Raw genomic sequence first — 19,783 nt, forward strand, 5'->3', positions numbered from 1 at the left:
TGGACATGACAAAAAATTTCAGAAAACTAGACTAATTGTTTGTGGCTTTGTATCCAACATATCAGGCAAACTGTCTCCATATGGATTTCTGATTGTGTCAGGCTTTGCTGCGTACATCATGGAAAACAAATGCCACAGGATATTAGGCCACAGTCCACTAGAGCTAAAGCAGAAACTGCTGCCCGACAGCAGATGGTTCGTTACATCTACGAAGGAAATCTTGTAGGCAGCAATATGGTCCTTTGTTCACAACTTTACCAAATACTATAATTTCTCTTTCTAGAGCTGGGTTTGCCTTTGCAGTCCTGTAGGGCCTCCTAACCTTCCCTTAGTTCTTCTCCATCTTCCCATTGTTAGTTTTGGGAATCCTCCCAAAAAGATACTGCTGCGACACTGCAACACATTTAACACAGTGCAGTTGTATACTTAAAATAAATGTAGATGTTCATGTCATTACTTCTGAGTAGTCTTTCTTTCCTCCATTCTGTTACTGCATTGGGGGTGGTTGGCCTGTTCCCTTCCTGTTGCCCCTTGGTACTGTTCCTCCTCTCCCACCCTGCCCTTTTTAGGTCCCTTTTCCCTTACAGTGGCCATTCTGGGGACAGTATGAGTCCTTCGTAAAAACCTGATAAAATGCACTGGCAGATGATTTTTATACCCTGACTTCCTGATGTTGATGGGAGCAACATCCCTTTGCCCATTAGAAGGAGGAAAAAAATCCCTTGTATTCATATCGGTCCAGGACTTCAACAGCAGAAAATCACAAGGAGTTATTACTGCTGCAGTGGACACTTTTAAACTTCTGCATTTATGGTTAGCAGACGCAACCATACTTTTTATTTGGTAGTGGAGTGAGACCACTAATCCTGACAGTTGGCTGATTGTGGTCAGATTTAACTATAGATCCTATTGAGATGAATGTTGATATTTCACTATATGCTCACAAGAAGGCGGACCTTTGAGAACCTTTCATTACAGAGAGTTTCTTGTGTAAACAAGGAGTTACATGGCGATGTAAAAGATGAATGGAAGATGGGCTTGCATGTAAAAATGAGAGCATTTTGTGAACACTGATTGTTTTTTTTTTTCTTCTTTTTTTCAAATGGACTGTGAAAATATGTAGGATAGAATTAGCACTGAATTACCTGAAGATATGAAGCCTTTTGACTGACTTTCTGTTCTGTAATTCAGATTACAGAATATGGCAAATTAGGCATGATGCACTGTTATGCTGTTGGGTGTTTGAATCATTTAATTTGAACTAAAATACAGTGGAAGACGCTCTCATGTTAGCTCATAGCTGTTTAGGGTAACAGGTAAAGAAGGTACTACAGCAAAACCACATTCTTGATAGGCCTAACCTGTGTAATTTTGATTATCCATATCTTTTTTTTTCATAGTGAGACATGTATTTGTAGTGTACTGTCAGTGTAGAACTGCTTCCTTTAGAATTCAGAGTACAATGATATAGGAGTTGCATTGCAACATGTACATGAACAATGTAGAGATTATCTAGACAAATTTTTGTGCAGGACATGGTTTTGGAAGAAATTAATTACTGGAGAAAGATAACATTGGAAGAGTGCCAGCATGTGTAACAGACAACATTTAAAAATTTATGTTTGTAAGAATACATTGAGTGTTACTGTTCTCGACTGCATGAGAAGAACTTTATTTACCGGCCCTTCATTGCAATAAATTTAATACTAGGCATTCTGTTTACAGAACCTGAAGTAACAGAAGAATTCAGTGAACCATGCATGGTAGAATCCACAGAGGTATGGATTTCTTGTAAGCAAACGCATTAGAATTTCTTTGCATAGTTTTGTAGACATGTGTTTTGACTTTTCTTTTGTCATAGTTTGTCAACAGACAGTTCATTGCAGAAACACAATTCAGCAGCAGCAGCGAAAAAGAACAGGTAGAAGAGTGGGCAGTGGAAACAGTTGAGGTAAGTGCCTGAAGTTTCATTTCACAGGAAGGTATGAAAAGGCTTAGTATGTGCTATTGTTTTGTTACTACTGAACTTCATTTCATGCAAAGGAAACCTGTTTGACTTTAGATGCTACTTTGAGTTTTCTTATAAGTTCATAGATTCATACATTCATACTAGGCTGAAGGCCACTAGGGTCTTCACAAGCCCAACAGTGCAGCCCAGCCCAGTTTTGTCCCAGAGTTCCTGGGGGGTGTGTATGATGGTAGTAAAGAGGTAGCTAAGGGTTATGGAGAAGGGGAGGGTATGTAAGTTGGGGATTCATTTGCTGAATGTCTACTTCTGTGCGTCATTGACATTGTGCCAGATTGAGGGTGCGAATTTGTGATTTCCCAAACATTGTTAAATATTTCTTTTGAATAGGTTAAGGGGTGATGGTGAGTCAACCCTCTCATTTCCCATAGGGATGGGGTTTCTTGGAGAACTGATCCTCCTTTTATGCCTAATGTGGTATTTAAGCTTACTTTAAACCAGACTGTCCTCCTATTCCTATGTTGCAGTATTCTTAATGTGGGATTCTCCGCTTCAAGTGACCCGAACATCTGCTCCTATACAAAAGTTTAAACCTGGTTGCTGTAGTTGTGTGGGATGTCATACGTAGGGCCATAAAACCAGGGACCTTAAATGTGATGTCTGCAGGCACAGACCTCTGAACTCTTAAGCCCCAGTAGATTGTCACATTGATTGCTTCGCTCCTATTGAAGTCTTGTAAAGCTAAGTACCCTGTTGGGGATTTTGTTTTAAATTCTTGCTTGAGCTTGATTTGCTGTACCCAACAGTTAGCCCATGTCTGTTAAGAAGGATAAATGCCTATGCAGGTGCCCGATTCCTCATAAGGGTACACATGATGGTTGCATTTTCTGCCTAGGCCGAGAACATGACCATAACTCTTGCACTATTTGTCAGTCCTTTGTACCCAAAACCCTCCAAAACTGTCTGGCGCCCTAAATCTGTATTTAGAAAACCAGAGGCTCAAAAAGCTAGCGCTCAGGATAGATCCCGAGTCAGCCGTCCAGGCAGAATCACCACGGAAAAAGGCCAAGGTTCCAAGGCCTAGTACTTCCGTTTCTCTGCCATAGGACATCCCGCCAGCTTCCGGTTTAGGAGTTGAGGGACGTCTGTTACAGCAGTCTGTTTTGGCGACTCCCCTCGAGGAAGCTGCTTCGTAAGTAACAGCCAGCATGTCCACAGAGACAGCTCAGACATCGTTCCCTACTGATGTCGAGGGGGAACCAGACAACTGATCGGGATGCCCATTACCTGAAGCCCCAACTCCAATCCAGGCCCTTAAAACCAGGCCTTCTCTTAAGGCTATTCCTTTAAAAAGGAAGCAGAAAACTAAACACCTACCTCCACCCACAGAGGGAGTTCCAGACTGGCAATCTTTCACCAAATCCTTGATGCAGGCCTTCATGGCCTTTAGGTCCATGGCCTCTTCCCCATCCAGCATTCCTGATGTTCTTCGTGTTTCACTGTTGCAGTCGTTACATTTGGGTTATCCCTGGCAGGATAGCCCTGAAATGGGCCAAATACCACAGACATATAGTATTCCTGCGTCGGTTGCGGTTGCTTGAAGACTGATGTCAGATTGTCAGTAGTATAATATAAAGCAAGCTGATGCTATTACATCAGTCTTCCTTGCCATGGAGCCTGAAGCAGAAGCAGTTCGCACGAGTGCCGGTTTGCCGCTACCTGCGTTTTGTGTACCGAATTGAAGTTGAAATCTTTTTAAAGCCAAGTACCTTTTGGGCATCCTTTTTTCTTACACTAATCGATTTTAGAAAAAAGTTAATTGTCTTGCCTGTGGAAAACAAATACCACACAGACTTCAACTCTTACTGCATCACTTCATTCCTCGTCGCTTCTGTGGTTAGATCAATGCCAGAAGTATGTGTCGTCAGGCCCTTATTGTAGCCAGATGGTTTCACTTACAGTCCTCTAACTGCGATATGGCTTCGGTAAGCCATCCGACAGCAGATCTTCTGAAAAAATGTGAAGATAGAGACAGTCTGCACAGGTCCAAACCTACCGATGATGCTTCTGTTAAGCTAGTAGTCAGTTTTCCGGTACGCAATGAGGTGCGTTTGTAGCCCTTGGTGCCCACTTCTGTTGATTTACAGGCCGCTACAGAGACCCTTTTAGGTTCCGGTATGCCACAAAACTCTTCGACTAAGGATCCTGCAGTCTCTACTTTGGATGCGTCTGGAGCCGCAGAGCAGGCACCAGCTTCCGAGGAAGTCCTTCCCACTACCGAATTTCGACACAGACATCTTCTTTCGCGACTACTATTCTTTGTAAAACTACTGAGTTTCTGAGACCCAGGGTATGAACCACACCCAAGAAACCCATGACCCACTCTCAGGCACCTGCTACCTGCCTCTGTCTCAAATGCTTAAAATGGCGGAAGACCTTATGCTAATCAGGGGAAGCCAAGCTACCCCCTCTAAAAGGAAGGAGATCTGTCTCCTGTAGTTTTGTCTGAACAAGAGTCAGATAAATCTGATGAATCTGAATATGAAGACATGCAACCCCTCCACTTAAGAGGATTCTGATGCAGAGGATTCCATTCCTTCAGCCTCTTCCCTGCATATCTTAAAGAAGCTTTTCCAGTGGGAGAGTCAGGACTACCCTCGGCCTAAAAAGATACTCAAGGAATTCCTAGATCGTCTACAACACAGACCCTTAGCCATCCCCCCCAGTCTTGGATGTTGTGGAGGATGTTTTCCTAGAGTCGAGCTGGACTCCTGATGCCCTTCCTCCTCCTCTCGAAAACCAGACGGGTACTATAGAGTCCCTGACTCACACATTCACCTTTTTTTTAAAAATCCTACAGCTGACCCCAAGGTCATTTCTCAAGGGCCTAAAGGAATTAAAGCAATCTCTGCTAAGAATTCCACCCCTCAGACGGATTCCTGAGCACGAGACAGATGGGGTAAAAAAAGTATACACCTCAGCTACTCTTGCCATCAGGGCACTAAACTGTCAGTTCCACATGTTGAAATATCAGCAACATACTTTGGAATTCCTTAAAAAGTCTTCCTTTCCTGGTTGGGCATAAGCTAAAGATTTACAAGAGATAATGCATTCTGCAAGTCAAGTAACTAAACACACCTTGCACTGTGGATGTTCTTCGTGTTTCACTGTTGCAGTCATCAAATTTGGGTTATCTGCTTGCAGTAGCCCTCAGTCGGCCTGATTAACAAAGTCTTGAGTCCTCCCATCGTCTGCTGTCCCTTCTTCTGTGACGTCAGGTCGTCAGGGGTATAAAGCATGCAGCTGATGCCATTGCATCAGTCTTTCTTGCCGTGCGGTGTCCGAAGTAGAAGCAGTTCGCAAATGCCGGTCGGCCTACTGCTGAAATTTACGATGTTAAGTTGTCAATCTCACCTTCATTCTTGCTGGATGGGTTCGGAGCCGATCCTCTGCTCCGACTCGGCCTATACTAAAGCTCGAGAGCTGAATTTACCGGCTCGAGGTACCCTATATCCCATAATGCTAGGCGCCAATTACCCAGATCTTGTTTGCCGCTTTCGCTAGCGAGGTGCTTTTTTTTACCGGCTCTACAGGTCAGTGAAAATTGTCAATTTTTTTTAGGATTTCTCTCCCCTTTTTCAGTAGATTACTTACTTAGACCCTCCCTTAGTATACCACTATTCCGTGGGTCCTCCCTTTAATCCCTATAATCCCTAGAGTTTATCCTTCCCTTTTGAAGGTTAGGCCTTAGGCCTTTCCTTTTTTTTTTCTCAGTTTCCCTTTAGGGACAGTTATTTTTGTATGTCTGGGTTATCCTTGACCTTTAATTGTTTGTGTGAGCGTGTGTGTGTCTAGACCTTCTCTTAGGAATTTATCTTTCCTTCAACAGCTTAATGTCTAAAGACACTAAGGTCTCGGGCTTCAAGAAGTGTGACTCGTGCTGTCAGAAAATGTTGCTGACTGTCACACTTGTGTTTAATGCCTGGCACCCCTGCCATGCATTCAGTCCAAGAGTCCTGCAGGAGCGCAGGAATAAGTTGATTTTGAGGGGCTTATTAAAGCCCGAAGGTTCCCCGGCCAAGTCCTTGCCAGGGAAACCTTCGAAGCCATCCAAACCGTCGGCTCCGTGCTCCAAGCCTTCGGCTGGTGGCTCACCAACTGCTTCGCTATCGGCTCCGGCTGGAGCTGATACTGCTGTGTCGCAGTCTTCATCGGCTCCGGCTGGAGCCGATGCTTCCAAGACTTTGTCTTCCAAATCGGCTCCGGCTGGAGCCGATGTGTCTACGGTTCCATCGGCACAGTTAGTTGTCTTGGTGCCATCTTCCAGCCATAAGAGATCACGGTCTCCGTCCCTGGAGTCCATTCACTCGGCTCAGAGATCGCCCTTACTCTCGGAGCGGAGCCATTCCTCTCTGTCTTCCAGGCTATCGGACCATGACCTCGAGAGGGTGGTTAGCAGACTCCTAAAGTCTCAGGCACTAGCCCAAACGCTTCGTAGCCCTTCTCAACAGACAGTGGCTATACCCATACCAGATTCGATTCCTCCTCCGACTCTACCCCAGAGCTCGGAGCCAGAGCTTCTCGGAGCCGCGACCGTTGAGACGTCAGAGCCGATACCTCCTCCTTCAGCTCCGTCGTCTGCTCCGATCTCTTCCATGGTCCCTTCCTTGGAAGGATCCGGGCGCTTGGACTTCCACGTTGGCTCCGAGGGTGCGAGTGGCATCGGACCCTCGTCCGACCCCGTTCTCCTTCTTGGAGCATCGGCGTTGGTGAGTTCGGCCCCTACATCGGCTTCAGAGCCGTCCCTCTCGGTGCCGGCTGGGGTTCCTATCTCTTCGGAGCGGGAGCCCTCTGTCCTGCCAGATAGGGGCGCCTTTGAGGTCCTGAGGAGCATACTGGCCCCCGTGCCTGCTCCACGGTCGGCTCCATCAGCTTCTCCCACTGTAGTGCCTGCTGTGGTCTCTGCCCACTCTCTCGTTCCCGACTGTAGAGATCCAACGCCTCAGGTTTCTCCATTGGGAATATCCTCCTCTTCCGAGGTTTCCCCTGATCCGTCAGGTGAACCCCCTTGAAAGAGAACACGTAAGAGGAAGCATGTGGACTCCCCTGAGTCAGTCACATCTGATACCGACTTGGATGAGTCTGAAGTGTCCCCACAGTCCCCCTCTGAGGATGTCTCCTTTTCTGACATCCTTGAAATCCTCAAACAGAGGGGGAACTGGTCTACCCTTAATCCTTCTGAGGACGAGTCTGTTTACCTGGAGGCGTTTGGTTCTCGCACTTTCACTTCCTGGGTGTCTCCGCCTTTTGACTCCCCCTTATGGAAGTGGCGCGGAAGGCGTGGACGGCCCCTGATACAATGGAACCTACCCCACGGAGGCCTTCCAAATTTATCACAGCCCCGTCAGATAAACAGTTTTTAGCTAAAGGTGTCCCAGTTGATGCCATGGTGGTGGCTGCAGCCACTAAGAAGGAACTGGCTGATCCTTCAGTACCTATCCATCCTCCTAATAAGGAATCTAGGACTGTGGATAGGTACGGCAAGCGGATGTTCTCTTCAGCAACTTTCGCCATGCGATCGCTGAATTACTTGTGCCATTTCACCTGCCTTCAAAGAGACATTCTCAAAGAAATGGGTGATGCCCTACAGGATCCAACAGCTGCGGGGGTCCCAAGACAAAATCAACTCCCAGCTAGGAACCCTAAATTCGATTGTCACCTCCTCTGTGCGGCTTATTTCCTATGCAGCCGATGGAGCGAGTAGAGCCGCAGGCATGGGGGTGGATGCGGCTTTGCAACTTTGCAGACCCCTTCAAGGCGTCATTCACTAACTCCCCCTTTGATGGTTCAGCATTGTTTGGACCTCAAGTGAAGGATACTTTGACCAGATGCGAACAGGATGGCAAGACTCTCTCTGCCGTGGGAGTCTGTTTTTCTACCCTGTCTAGACCACATCCTAAGGGTCAAAAGAGTGGAAAGATGTGGTTCTGCAAATCACAGGGAGTCACGCCTGATGCAAGAGGTCAGTTCCCCCCTAGAGGCGGGGGGGGGGGCAACATCAGACGCCGCCCTAGAGGCAGAGGGAGGGTCCGCAGAACCAGGGTAGCAGAGAGCCTCTCTCTGATAAACCCTTCCAGCATCCCTGAGAAGCTGCCCGACTGTCCACCTTCGGAGGCAGTCTGAGGAAGATTATCGTTGTACCCAAAAGCCTGGCTTTCTCTCGCACAAGACAAATGGGTGCAGTCGATTATATCCGAGGGTTACAAAATCCCTTTTATCCACACCCCAGCTCAGCCAAAAGAACCCCTCCCAGACGTTCCACCCAGTCTAAGGGAACAAGCAGTACTAGAAATATCAAAACTGCTAACAAAAAGAGCCATCCAGCCAGTCCCAGCGGACCAACTAGGATCCGGAATCTACTCAAAAGTTCTTTTTGGTACCAAAAAAAACAGGGGACTGGAGGCCAATATTGGATCTCAGCCGACTAAACAAGTCTGTGAAAAGAACGAAGTTCCGGATGGTCACGCTACAGTCCATTCTACCCTTTCTGGGCCAGGACAATTGGATGTGCTCAGTGGACCTTCAGGATGCGTACTATCACATCAAGATGCACAGGCGCTCCAGAAGGTTTTTCCGCTTCTGGCTAGGGACCAGTCACTATCAATTCAGGGCCCTGCCCTTTGGTCTCACTACAGCCCCCCCCCGAGTGTTCACCAAATGCATGGCAGTGGTTACGGCTCACCTGAGACGTCAAGGATTCCAGGTGTTTCCATATCTAGACAACTGGCTTCTTACTGCCACCACCAGGCATCAGCTTCTTCTTGCCAGAGATTACACCATTCAGACTTGCAAAGGGCTAGGTATCTCCATAAATTTCGAAAAGTCTGCCGTGTCAGTCTATTACTTTCATAGGCACCACTTTGGACATCGTACAGCTCTCAGCAAAATTAACAGACCAAAGAGTTTTGGATATTCGGAATCATGTGCACATCCTCCTTCAGAGCAAGAGGATCCAGGCCAGGTTTGTCCTAAAAGTGTTAGGTCTCATGGCGGCGGCCATGACGCTACGCCCCCTTGCTCGTTTCTACATGTGGCTCATTCAGTAGATGCTATTCTCCCATTGGTCCTTCCAACAGCTTCCTTTGACACACAACATCTTAATAACTCTGTCTTGCAAAAAACACCTATCCTGGTGGATGGTCTCCCCTCAAGTCCTTCAGGGCAGACCATTTGTTCCTTCCCCCCCCGGTTGCCACGGTCACAACGGACGCCTCCCTGATCGGGTGGGGGTGGGGGCATTTTTAGGGCAGGACGGTCCAGGGCACATGGCAATCTCTCGAATGCCACCTGCACATAAATGTCCTGGAGATGAGAGCAGTGCTTTTGGCATTGCAAGCCCTCCAAGACTCTCTTCCCTTCGGGACGAGTGCGATTCAAACGGACAATATGTCCGTAGTGTGGTATATCAACAAGCAGGGCGGAACCAAGTCCTATCCCCTATGTCGAGAGGCACTCAGACTTTGGCAGTGGGCGATCTCTTCTCAGTGGTTTCTGATAGCAATGCATATCCCCGGGAAGTCCAACGTCATAGCGGACAGGTTGAGCAGAGCTATTCTCATGCCACACGAGTGGTCTCTCAAGCAGTCAGTAACAGAGGAGATTTTTCAGACATGGGGTCTACCTTGCTGCGATCTTTTTGCAACCCCTCAGAACAGCAAGTGCCATGACTTTTTCACTCTATTTTCCCTTCCAGGCCATCCCCCCAGAGATATTCTAGTCCACGATTGGCCTCTGGGACTTCTATACGCCTTTCCCCCCTTTCCATTAATCACTCAGTTAATTCAGAAAGCTACCGCCCTGAGAGCCAAGATGATCCTCATTGCCCCTTATTGGCTTCGACAAATATGGTTTCCATTCCTGCATAGTTATCTTTTGGAGCAGCCTTGGCATCTGGACCCATTGCCAGATCTTTTGGTCCACCAGTCGGGACAGCTGCACCAATCCCTTCAATCTCTCAACCTCGCAGCTTGGTTGCTCCACTTCCAACCCTAGCTAGGCTTCCCCTTATTTCCAGTTATGTGCATGATATTATTATAGCTTCCCTTAAGTCCTCTACCAGAAGGATTTATACTAGTAAGTGGAAGCGTTTTTCCTTCTGGGCAAGGGCTAGGAATATAGATCCCTTTACTACTCCTATTCAGTCAGTTCTAGATTTCCTAGCCAAACTTTTTCATTCAGGCTCTTCATCCTCCACAGTCAAAGTTCAGTTAGCGGCTATTTCTAACTTTCACATAGGCTTATCGGACTCCAGCATCATGTCCCATAAGCTTTGTAAAGCCTTCCTTAAAGGAATCTTTTTACTCAAGCCAGCAATCTGAGATCCCCCACCGCAGTGGGACTTAAATTTAGTCTTTTCCTTTATTCTCCCTCCCTTTGAACCCGCGGCTTCTTGTCCTTTGAAATTGCTATCTTGGAAAACTCTCTTCCTAGTCGCCATAACATCTTCTAGGAGAGTATCAGAACTTCATGCCCTTTGCATTCGTCACCCTTATCTAGTTTTCCACAAAGACAGAGTCTCTCTCAGGACTAACCCGTCCTTTTTACCCAAGGTAGCTTCTGAGGCAAATTTAAATCAAACTATTGATCTCCCAGTTTTCTTCCCTAACTACTCCAACAGGGCGGAGCAAAAATTGCATTGTCTGGACGTTCATCGTCAACTCCATTACTATCTGGACAGAACTAAACAAACCAGGAAATCTGAACAACTATTTCTGTCCTATGCGGAAGGTAAGAAGGGCCTTCCAGTATCCAAAGTAACCCTGTCTAGATGGCTGTCCTCTGTGATTACCCTTATCTATAAGCTCAGACATCAAGAATTACCTTCTAGGCCAAGAGCTCATTCAACCAGAGAGCTAGCTACGTCAACAGCTTTTCAAGCTAGAATGCCAATAGATTCTATTTGAGCGGCAGCCACATGGGCTTCTCCTCATACTTTTATCTCACACTACAAATTAGACATGGCCTCCAGAAACAGGGCAAATTTTGGTTCCACCGTTCTCAAGAGTCTGTTCCGATGAGCCACCCGGGATGAAGGTGCTAGGGACGCGGTCCCATCCAGCAAGAATGAAGGCGAGATTGACAACTTAACATTGAGAAGTTATGTACCTACCATAACGTTCCATGTTAGTTGTCTTCTTTTCGCCTTCTTTCTTGTGTCCCACCCACCATCCCCCTAGCCTGGACAGACCGAAAGGATCCCCCTTTTTTTCTTGGGGGGGGGGGTCTTCACCTTACACAGTTTGAAGCCTATTTTTTGTTATCCTTTTTGGGTAGCTGTGAGTTCTTAGTTACACTAGGAAGGTTTTTCCTTCCCCTTCTCCCCTCGTTTTTAGGGGCTAGAATTGCTAAGGTTTTTCAACTACCAAACGAGATCTGGGTAATTGGCACCTAGCATTATGGGATATAGGGTACCACGAGCCGGTAAAATCAGCTCTCAATTTTTAGTATAGGCCGAGTCTGAGCCGAGGATCAGCTCCGAACCCATCCAGCAAGAAAGAAGGCGAGAAGACAACTAACATGGAACGTTCTGGTAGGTACATAACTTCTCATTTTCGAGTTTCAGAACCGAAGTCTTCAAATAAAAGCTAAGTACCCCATTGGGGAAACTTTTTCTTGCTCTAAACCGATGTCAGTAAAAGTAAATAATTGCCTAACTTGTGGAAAGCAAATACCTCAAAGATTTTCATTCGTACTGTATTCCTTGCCTTGGCCCTGATCACAACATACCTCGCTGTCTGTTTTGTCCCTTATTTAACCCACGAACTATCCGTCGGTATATTTTCGCTTCTAAATATTTTGGTGCTCGGTTCAATTATCCTGATATGTCTTCGGTAAGCCATCCGACTACCGACTTTCTGAAAAAACACAGATAAAGACAGACAGGCTGCCTAGGTCCAAAGCTGACGAAGACTCTTGTAAACTAGTCGTCAGTTCGCCGGTACTCAATGAGGCACTTTTGCAGCCCCTGATACCCGCTACTTCAGATTTGCAGGCCTCTACTGACACCCATTTGGAGTCCAATATGCCACGAGATGCTTCAACCGTGTAATCTGCAGATATGTCTACCTTGGATGCGTCCAGAGCCCTGTGCTGGGGTGTATTCAGGCCTACTGACTTGCGTATTAAACAGACGCCATCTTCAAGGCCTAAAATTCGAACCATACCTAGAAAACTAATGCCCAGACCACATGGTCAGGCCTCTGTGCCTAAAATTCAAATAAGAATGGCTGAAGACCGTATTACTTTAATCAGGGGAAGCCAGCCTTTCCCCTCTAAAAGACCTAGGACTGAGTTTGCTGATACTTCTGACCAGGATTCTGAATTTTCTGTTTCCTCTGATGACCAGGATTTACCCTTGTCTACCTTTGAGGATTCTGATGCTAAGGACTCTATTCCCTCTGCTTCCCCCCAGAGGATTTCTCTTTTGGTGTAACCTTGCATTCTCTCTGGGAGCATTTTCGTTGGGAAAGTCAGGATTTCTCTGATTCTAAAAAGAGACTTGAGGATTTCTTAATCCTGCTCCAGCACAGGCCTTTAGCCATAATTCCTGTAGTAGACCTTGTTGATGATGCCTTTTCTGAATCTAGCTTTGCCCCTGACTTTTTACCTCCTGCTCCCAGAAAGCCGGTGTTTGTTTAGGAGCTTCCCATTTGTCTGTTAAACCACCTTGTACTATATGTGAAAACTTTTCTAATAGAACATTGTTAGAAAGGAAAAATAAGCTGATACTGAAGGGACTTCTAAAATCTCCCTTTTCAGAAGCTATTTCTGGGTCAGAGGTCTCAACCCCTCCTAAAGACCATAAGAAAATGTATGTTTCTACTAAGGCTAAATCCTTGCCTTCGTCCCCGGCTGGGGACTCTCAACAACCAAAATCTAAAAAGGCTAAAATTTTGGCTCCGGAGCTTTGTCAGCCCCAGTGCTTTCAGTGCCCAGACCTTCGGCACCGAAGCCTTCGGCTCCATTAGTGATTTCGGCTCCGTCCTCTCCTGCAGCCTTCTACATATCGGCACCAAGGGGCTCCTCTGTTCAGACCTTTACCACTGTATCGACACCGACTGTTCAGTTGGCACAGACTTTGACCGCGTCAGCTACGAGATCTTCCTCTGAACTGAGGCCTTTATTACTGACTCCAGTTTTGTCGGTTCCAGTTTCGTCTGCACCGATCCCTGTGTTGGTGCAGACAATGACATCAGCACCAATGACCCCTTTGGTGCAGACTACAGTAGTTCAGTCTTTCTCTGCACTGTTGTCCTCTGTGCGATCAGATGAGATGGACACCGAGTCTGCCTCTTTTGTGGACAGGCCTGTTTCTCCCTCAGTCTCGTTGAGGTCCACTAGAAGTCTTTCTGAACATGTGTTGCGTCTTGTGGACCAGGCATTCTTGGCCAGAGGTATTCTACCCCCCAGGAACTAGCCTTCCTTGGGAGGTGGTCACCCATCTCCAAAGACACCTTCTTATTCTCCTCCTTCATTGCCTTTGAAGTCCGTGGATGTAGTACAGTCTTCCCCTTCTACGGTTCCCTTTATGGATCTTACTAAGGAACCATTGTTGCTTTCGTGGCAGGTAAGTTTTGCTATGACCCAGGATGTCAGCTGTGATACGCATAGGTTGCTACTCCACAGCCGTCCAGGGAGTCCAAGTTGGCAGGCTGAGCTACTTAGGGGAGGAGTGCCCCCTGTCCTTGACACACACGCTCCTCTCCGGGTGGACCAGCCTTCCAACTGATGGAGAAGGCTTTCGCTGCTGCTGGCGATACTGGACTGTGTACCTCCGCCCTCCTCGGGTACACTGGTTTCACAAGTCGCACCTAGCGGACACCGGGTGCAAGAGCCTCAGGAATCCTCTTTCCCATTGTCTTCCGCAGCTTCTCTTGCTGAGGAGGCCAACCGGAAAAGTTTGTGTAAGAGGAAGCACATGGACTCCACAGAGGAGTCTCTCACTGAAGAGACAGATTTCGATGAGGGGGGGGAAGGATCCCCTCGGTCACCCTCTGAGGTATCCTTTGGCAATATCCTTGAAATCCTCAGAGAGGTGTCTGGCAGCCCTCTAATCCCGACCCTTGAGGAATCTGTGTTCCTGCAGGCTTTTCGCGCCCAGCCCCCTACCTCCTGGGTTACTCCACCTGCCGATGAACTTGTCAAATTAATCTTGCAGCGTGCTTGGAAGGCCCCTAATACTGTTAAAGCTATTCCTCGGAGGCCTGATAGGATCTTGTCCCCTCCTGCTTCAGATCCAAATTGGTCCACGTGTCTTCCTGTAGATACTTTGGTGGTGGCGGCCGCAACAAAAAAGGATCTGGCAGAAAGAGGAAGCCAGACTGTCCATCTGCCTAAGAGTCCCGGGCCCTGGACAGAATAGGGAAGCACACTTTTGCTTCAGCGACCTTTGCTATCGGGTCCCTGAATTGTATGCACATTTTACCAGGCTTCAATGGAATCTTGTTTCTGAGCTCTCAACCTTGGCTGTGCAGTGTCTGAGGTCCATAACAAAGTGGCCTCTCAGCTAGCCACCATTGAGTCTATATCGAACTCCTCTGTGCGACTGATATGTCACGCATCAGAAGGAGCAGCTAGAGCGGTGGGTTCAGCTGCGGTCTTGAGACGACATGCCTGGATGAGCTTGTGCAACTCGCGGAACCTTTTAAGTCTTCCTTTCTTAATGCCCCCTATGAACCCTCCTCGTTGTTAGGGCCCAAAGTTAAAAGCACACTGGCCAGATGTGAATAAGACGGTAAGACCTTTTCTGCCATAGGTGTCCATTATTCTTCCCCTCAACGTGCTTTCTCCTGAAACCAAATGAGTGGGAAGATATGGTTCAAGAAATCTCAGAGTCCTTTCCGTAACACACAGGCTGAGTTTTCCCCCAGAGGCAGAGGGGGAAAGTCACAGGGAAAGACTCTCCTTTCGGGGCAGAGAGGGACCGCGTAACCAGTGTTCCAGGGATTCATTCCCTGGTCAATCCTACCAGCGCTCCTGAAGAGGTGGAAAATCTTCCCGACGTTCCACCCAGTCAAAGGGAAGAAGCAGCACTACAGGTAGAAAAGCTGCTAAGAAAGAGTCATCCAAATAGTCCCTCTATACCAGATAGGATCCGAATTCTACTCCAGACTATTTTTGGTGCCAAAGAAAACTGGGGACTGGAGACCAATTTTGGACCTCAGTGTATTGAACAAGTTTGTGAGAATACAAAAATTCCGGATGGTCGCTATACAGTCTATCCTCCTGCTTTTGGAAAAAGACGATTGGTTGTGCTCTGTAGATCTTCAAGATGCGTACTATCACATAAAGGTGGGCAGGTCATTGAGAAGATTTCTGTGCTTTCGTGCGGGAGCCAGTCACTACCAGTTCAGAGCACTGCCCTTCGGACTCTTTGCAGCCCCCCCCCCCCCCCCAGTGTGTTCACGAAGTGCAAAGCAGTTGTCATAGCTCACTTGCGACTTCAAGGATTCCAGGTGTTTCCTTACCTCGACTGGCTCATTTCCGCCCCTACCAGACATCTACTGGAAAAAGTCCTGGCATACTCTTTCCTCGCTGCTCAAAGGCTAGGCATAACCATAAACTGGCAAAAATCCAATCTCACCCCATCTCAGTCGACAGAATTCATAGGGGTTATCTTGGACACAAAACTGCAGAGCTGCTATTCCAGAGCACAGAATTTTAAGGATAAAGCAACAACTAATTCCAATCCTTTCAAAGGAAAAATCCACGGCTCACTCAGTTCTACAGCTGTTGGGTTCCATGGCAGCCTCCATCACCATTGTTCCCCTGGCCAGGTTACACATGAGGCTTCTACAATGGCTACTGCTCACCTAATAGTATCCTTTTCAGCATCCTCTTTCAGCCATGATTCGAGTAACCCACAAGTGCAAACAGGATTTAAATTGGTGGATGACGCATAATCTCTCAATGGTCTCACCCTTTTTGCCCCCAGCAACCCAAGGCCACAGTGACCACGGATGCCTCCCTGATGTGATTGGGGGGGGGTGCTATGTCAGGAGCACTGTCCAAGGCACTTGGTCCCAACCGGAGGCCCATCTGCATATAATTGTTCTAGAGCTGAGGGCTGTGCTTCTGGCGTTGTAAGCATTCCGTCCCCTGCTGCTGTCTGGAACATTCCCGGGAGTTCCAGCGTGATAGCAGACAGACTCAGCAGGTGCATTCTACAACCTCACTAGTGGTCCCCGAATCCCTTGATAGCGGCGGAGATCTTCCACCGCTGGGGCTATCCTAGCTGCGACCTCTTTGCATCCCCGGCCAACTACAAATGCAGCAACTACTTGACCCTGATTCCCCCTCTGGGACAGTCACCCAGGGACGCTCTAGTCCACAATAGGCCCTCGGGTCTTCTCTACTCATTTCTGCCCTTTCCTCTCATTCCCCAGTTTCTGAAGAAAGCCCAGCAGTTGAAGAGCAAGGTAATCCTCATAGCACCATATTGGCCATGACAGATTTGGTTCCCATTCCTTTGGCCTCACCTACCAGATCGACCATGGATCCTCCATCCAATCCCGGAGTTGATCTCACACCCACAGAACCTGATTCATCCCAACCTGAACAGCCTGAAGCTAACGGCTTGGCTACTCCAATTCCCTTGATTGCCAGGCAGAATGATCTTTCTTTACCAGTACTCATAAGTCCTCCACTAGAATTACTTATCTGAGCAAGTGGGAATGATTTACCTGTTGGCTGAAAGATAAACAAGTAGACCCATTTTCAGCACCAGTGTCGATAATACTAGACTGTCTAGCTGACCTGTTTCAATTGGTTCTGTCAGCCTCTGCCATTAGAGTTCATTTGGCTGCAATTACTAATTTTCATGAGTGTGTCCAGGATTTCTCTCATGTCCCATAAATTGTGCAAGACCTTCATCTGAAGCCACCTTTTAGAGAACCTATTCAACCATGGGATTTATCATTAACAAGCGCTGACAATGGCACCTTTTGAACCAGCCTCTTCTTGCGACCTCAAATATTTGTCATAGAAAACCTTGTTTTTGGTCGCTATTACTTCTACCAGACGTATTTCTGAGCTTCAAGCTTTATGTATCAAGAGTCCATACTTGATTTTTCATAGAGAGAGTGTCTCTGAGAACTAATCCTTTATTTCTGCCTAACGTGATCTGTGAAATGTCCATTAATCAAGCCATTGAATTGCCAGTTTTCTTTACCAATCATTCAGAAGAGTATTGCCTACATACGCTAGATATCCACAGACAAATCCATTTTTACTTAAACAGGACTAAACCCTTTCGTAAATCTGACCAGTTATTTTTGGCCTTTTCTGGACCTAGATTAGGATCTGCTGTTGCTAAGGTCACAGCTAGATGGTTGAAGGACTTTGTGACCTTTTTCACACAGCGTAATATCTTGTTGCGTACTACCATGAAAAGCTTATTCAACAAGGTCTGTGGCAACTTCGGCTGCTTTCCATGCCAGAGCTTCTTTACATGACATCTGTGCAGCTGCAACTTGGGCTACGCCTCATACCTTCATCATTTATTACAAATTGGATTTGGCCTCCAGGGGAAGAGCATCTTTCGGTTCTTTGGTGCTCGGAAATGTCCTTCCATGAGAGCCTTCCTGGAATAGAGGTAGCTCGGGACTCTGTCCCATACGCAAGGAATGAACGAGGATTAACAATATCAGATAAAGAAGTTATGTCTTACCATAACATTCCATCTGAATTGTTGACCCTCATTCAGTCATTACGACCCTCCCTCCTTCCCCCTCCTGTGGTTTCTAGTGGATCTCGCCATCCAGTTCACTTAGGTTGTTTGACCAGAGGTAGCCTCTACCTTCTTTAACTTGCAAACTCAGTCTGAGGTAACAGGGAGAAGGGAGATTGTGGGTAAGAGTTTAGCTCAAGAGTTTGAAGCTGACGCGAGCTTGGAAAATGACCGGCTCTGTTCCGAGCCCGGAACCAATACCCATACGTAATGACTGAACAAGGATCAACAATACAGATGGAACGTTTTAGTAAGACATAACTTCTTTATTCCTGTCATACCTTGCCTACGCCTAGAGTTCCTTTGGTGGGCAGAGGCCTGCCACCAAAACAAGGGACTAACATTCACTCTACCCCCTGCTGCCCAAACCCTAACAAACTTATCAGACTATGCATGGGGGGGCTCACCTGGCAGGGAAATGCATTCAGCGCAAATGGAGCCCAAGTCAAATGCACCTGCATATCAATCAGAAAGAAATGTTAGTTGTACAGAATGCTCTGACAGCCTTCAAGGACCACATTTTTCCAGGACAATTAATGGTAAAGATGGACACCACTGTTATGTGGTACATAAACAAGCAGGGGGTTACACATTCTTACCACCTCTGCAGAGTAGCCATGGAATTGTGGAACACAGCCCTGAGCTACGAAGTGCATCTACAAGCTCATTTCCTGCCAGGAAAACTAAACACACTGGCAGATGAACTAAGCAGAAACCTCGTGGACCCACACGAGTGGAAACTGGAACCAAGGATTTTCAACATGTTGGAAAAGCAAATGGGGGAGCCCAGATACAGACCTGTTTGCCTACCCCCAGAACTATCACTTGGACAAATTTTGCACAAGGTCTCCCCAAAAACGAGCTTGGAAAGTGGATACTGTGTCCTTCAGCTGGAAAAACCTGTCAGTTTATGCCTTTCTTCCTCTGCCTCTGCTCTGCAAAGTACTACTAAAGATCAAACAAGACAAACCAAGGATGATTTTGATTGCACCAGCCTGGCCACACCAACACTGGTACCCCCTCTTGCACAGTGTGTCACTGTTGGTCCCATGGCACCTGCCTCAGACTCCTATCCTATTGTCTCAGCAGGCAAAACAGATTCTACACCCACAGCTTCAAACACTGAATATAGCCTAGCTAGTTGCCTAATCTCTCCTTTACCATCCCTCAGTAAACCAGTGATGGATATCATTTTAGAGACAAGGAGGCCTAGTACTAGAAAGTCTTATGCTGAAAAATGGAAAAGATTCTGTGCCTGGAACCAATCTCAAGGGATGAGCACAGCAGAGCCCAATTTACCTCAGATTTTGCAGTACTTAACTGAGATGCTTCACAAGGGCCTGTCCTTCTCCATCAAAATTCACTCCTCAGCCATTTCAGCTCATTATAATAGAGACCCTCCCCTCTTCTCTCATCCACTGCTCAAGCAGATGTTCGTGTTTCACTGTTGCAGTCATTACATTTGGGTAATCTGCTGGCAGATTGCCCTCAGTCGGCCCGATTAACAAAGTCTTGAGTCCTGCGTCGGTAGGCATGCCTGGATGCGACTCTTGCTTCACGTCCTCCTTTACGAATACTCCATTTGACTGCTCATCTTTGTTTGGGCCGAAAGTGAAGGAGACTTTGACCAGGTGTGAGCAAGAGGGAAAGACTGTCTGCCATCTGAGTCCATTTTTCCAACCCCACTCGACCCTTTCCTAAAGGTCAGAGGAGAGGAAAGATGTGGTTCCGGAAAGCCCAAGGAGCCTTTCAAGACACACATGGAGAGCCCCCCCTCCAAAGGCAGAGGAGGGGATTACAGTGGAAGACGCTGCCCTTGCGGCAGTTGGGCTCCGCAACACCAGGGTGACAGATTACTTCTCTGGTCAGTCCTACCAGTGCTCCTGAAGGGAGGCCCGGATTCCTACTCTGGAGGCAGTCAGGGGTCGCTTGTCATTGTTATATTTAGCTAGGCTTCTGGGTACAAACGACATTTGGGTACAAAGTGTCATTTCAAGAGGGTATTTCATACCGATGTTCTTCATGTTTCA

At 47.2% G+C, this 19,783-nt stretch overlaps 1 protein-coding gene across 7 annotated transcripts in view; it reads left to right on the plus strand.

Annotated features, from left to right (window-relative positions):
- The window catches only part of CAPRIN1 (cell cycle associated protein 1), a 2,078,829-nt gene that overhangs the window by 897,145 nt on the left and 1,161,901 nt on the right, over positions 1 to 19,783 (plus strand). For all 7 annotated transcript variants that reach the window (XM_044082838.1, XM_044082839.1, XM_044082842.1 and 4 more), the window contains 2 exons: positions 1,726 to 1,778; positions 1,862 to 1,951. In XM_044082838.1, coding sequence (XP_043938773.1) covers positions 1,726 to 1,778; positions 1,862 to 1,951 — 143 coding nt within the window. The remainder of the gene's footprint in view (positions 1 to 1,725; positions 1,779 to 1,861; positions 1,952 to 19,783) is intronic.

This window comes from Protopterus annectens, chromosome 9.part0 (assembly GCF_019279795.1).
Source record: "Protopterus annectens isolate FY-2018-M chromosome 9.part0, PAN1.0, whole genome shotgun sequence".
Taxonomy (NCBI): Eukaryota; Metazoa; Chordata; order Ceratodontiformes; family Protopteridae; genus Protopterus; species Protopterus annectens.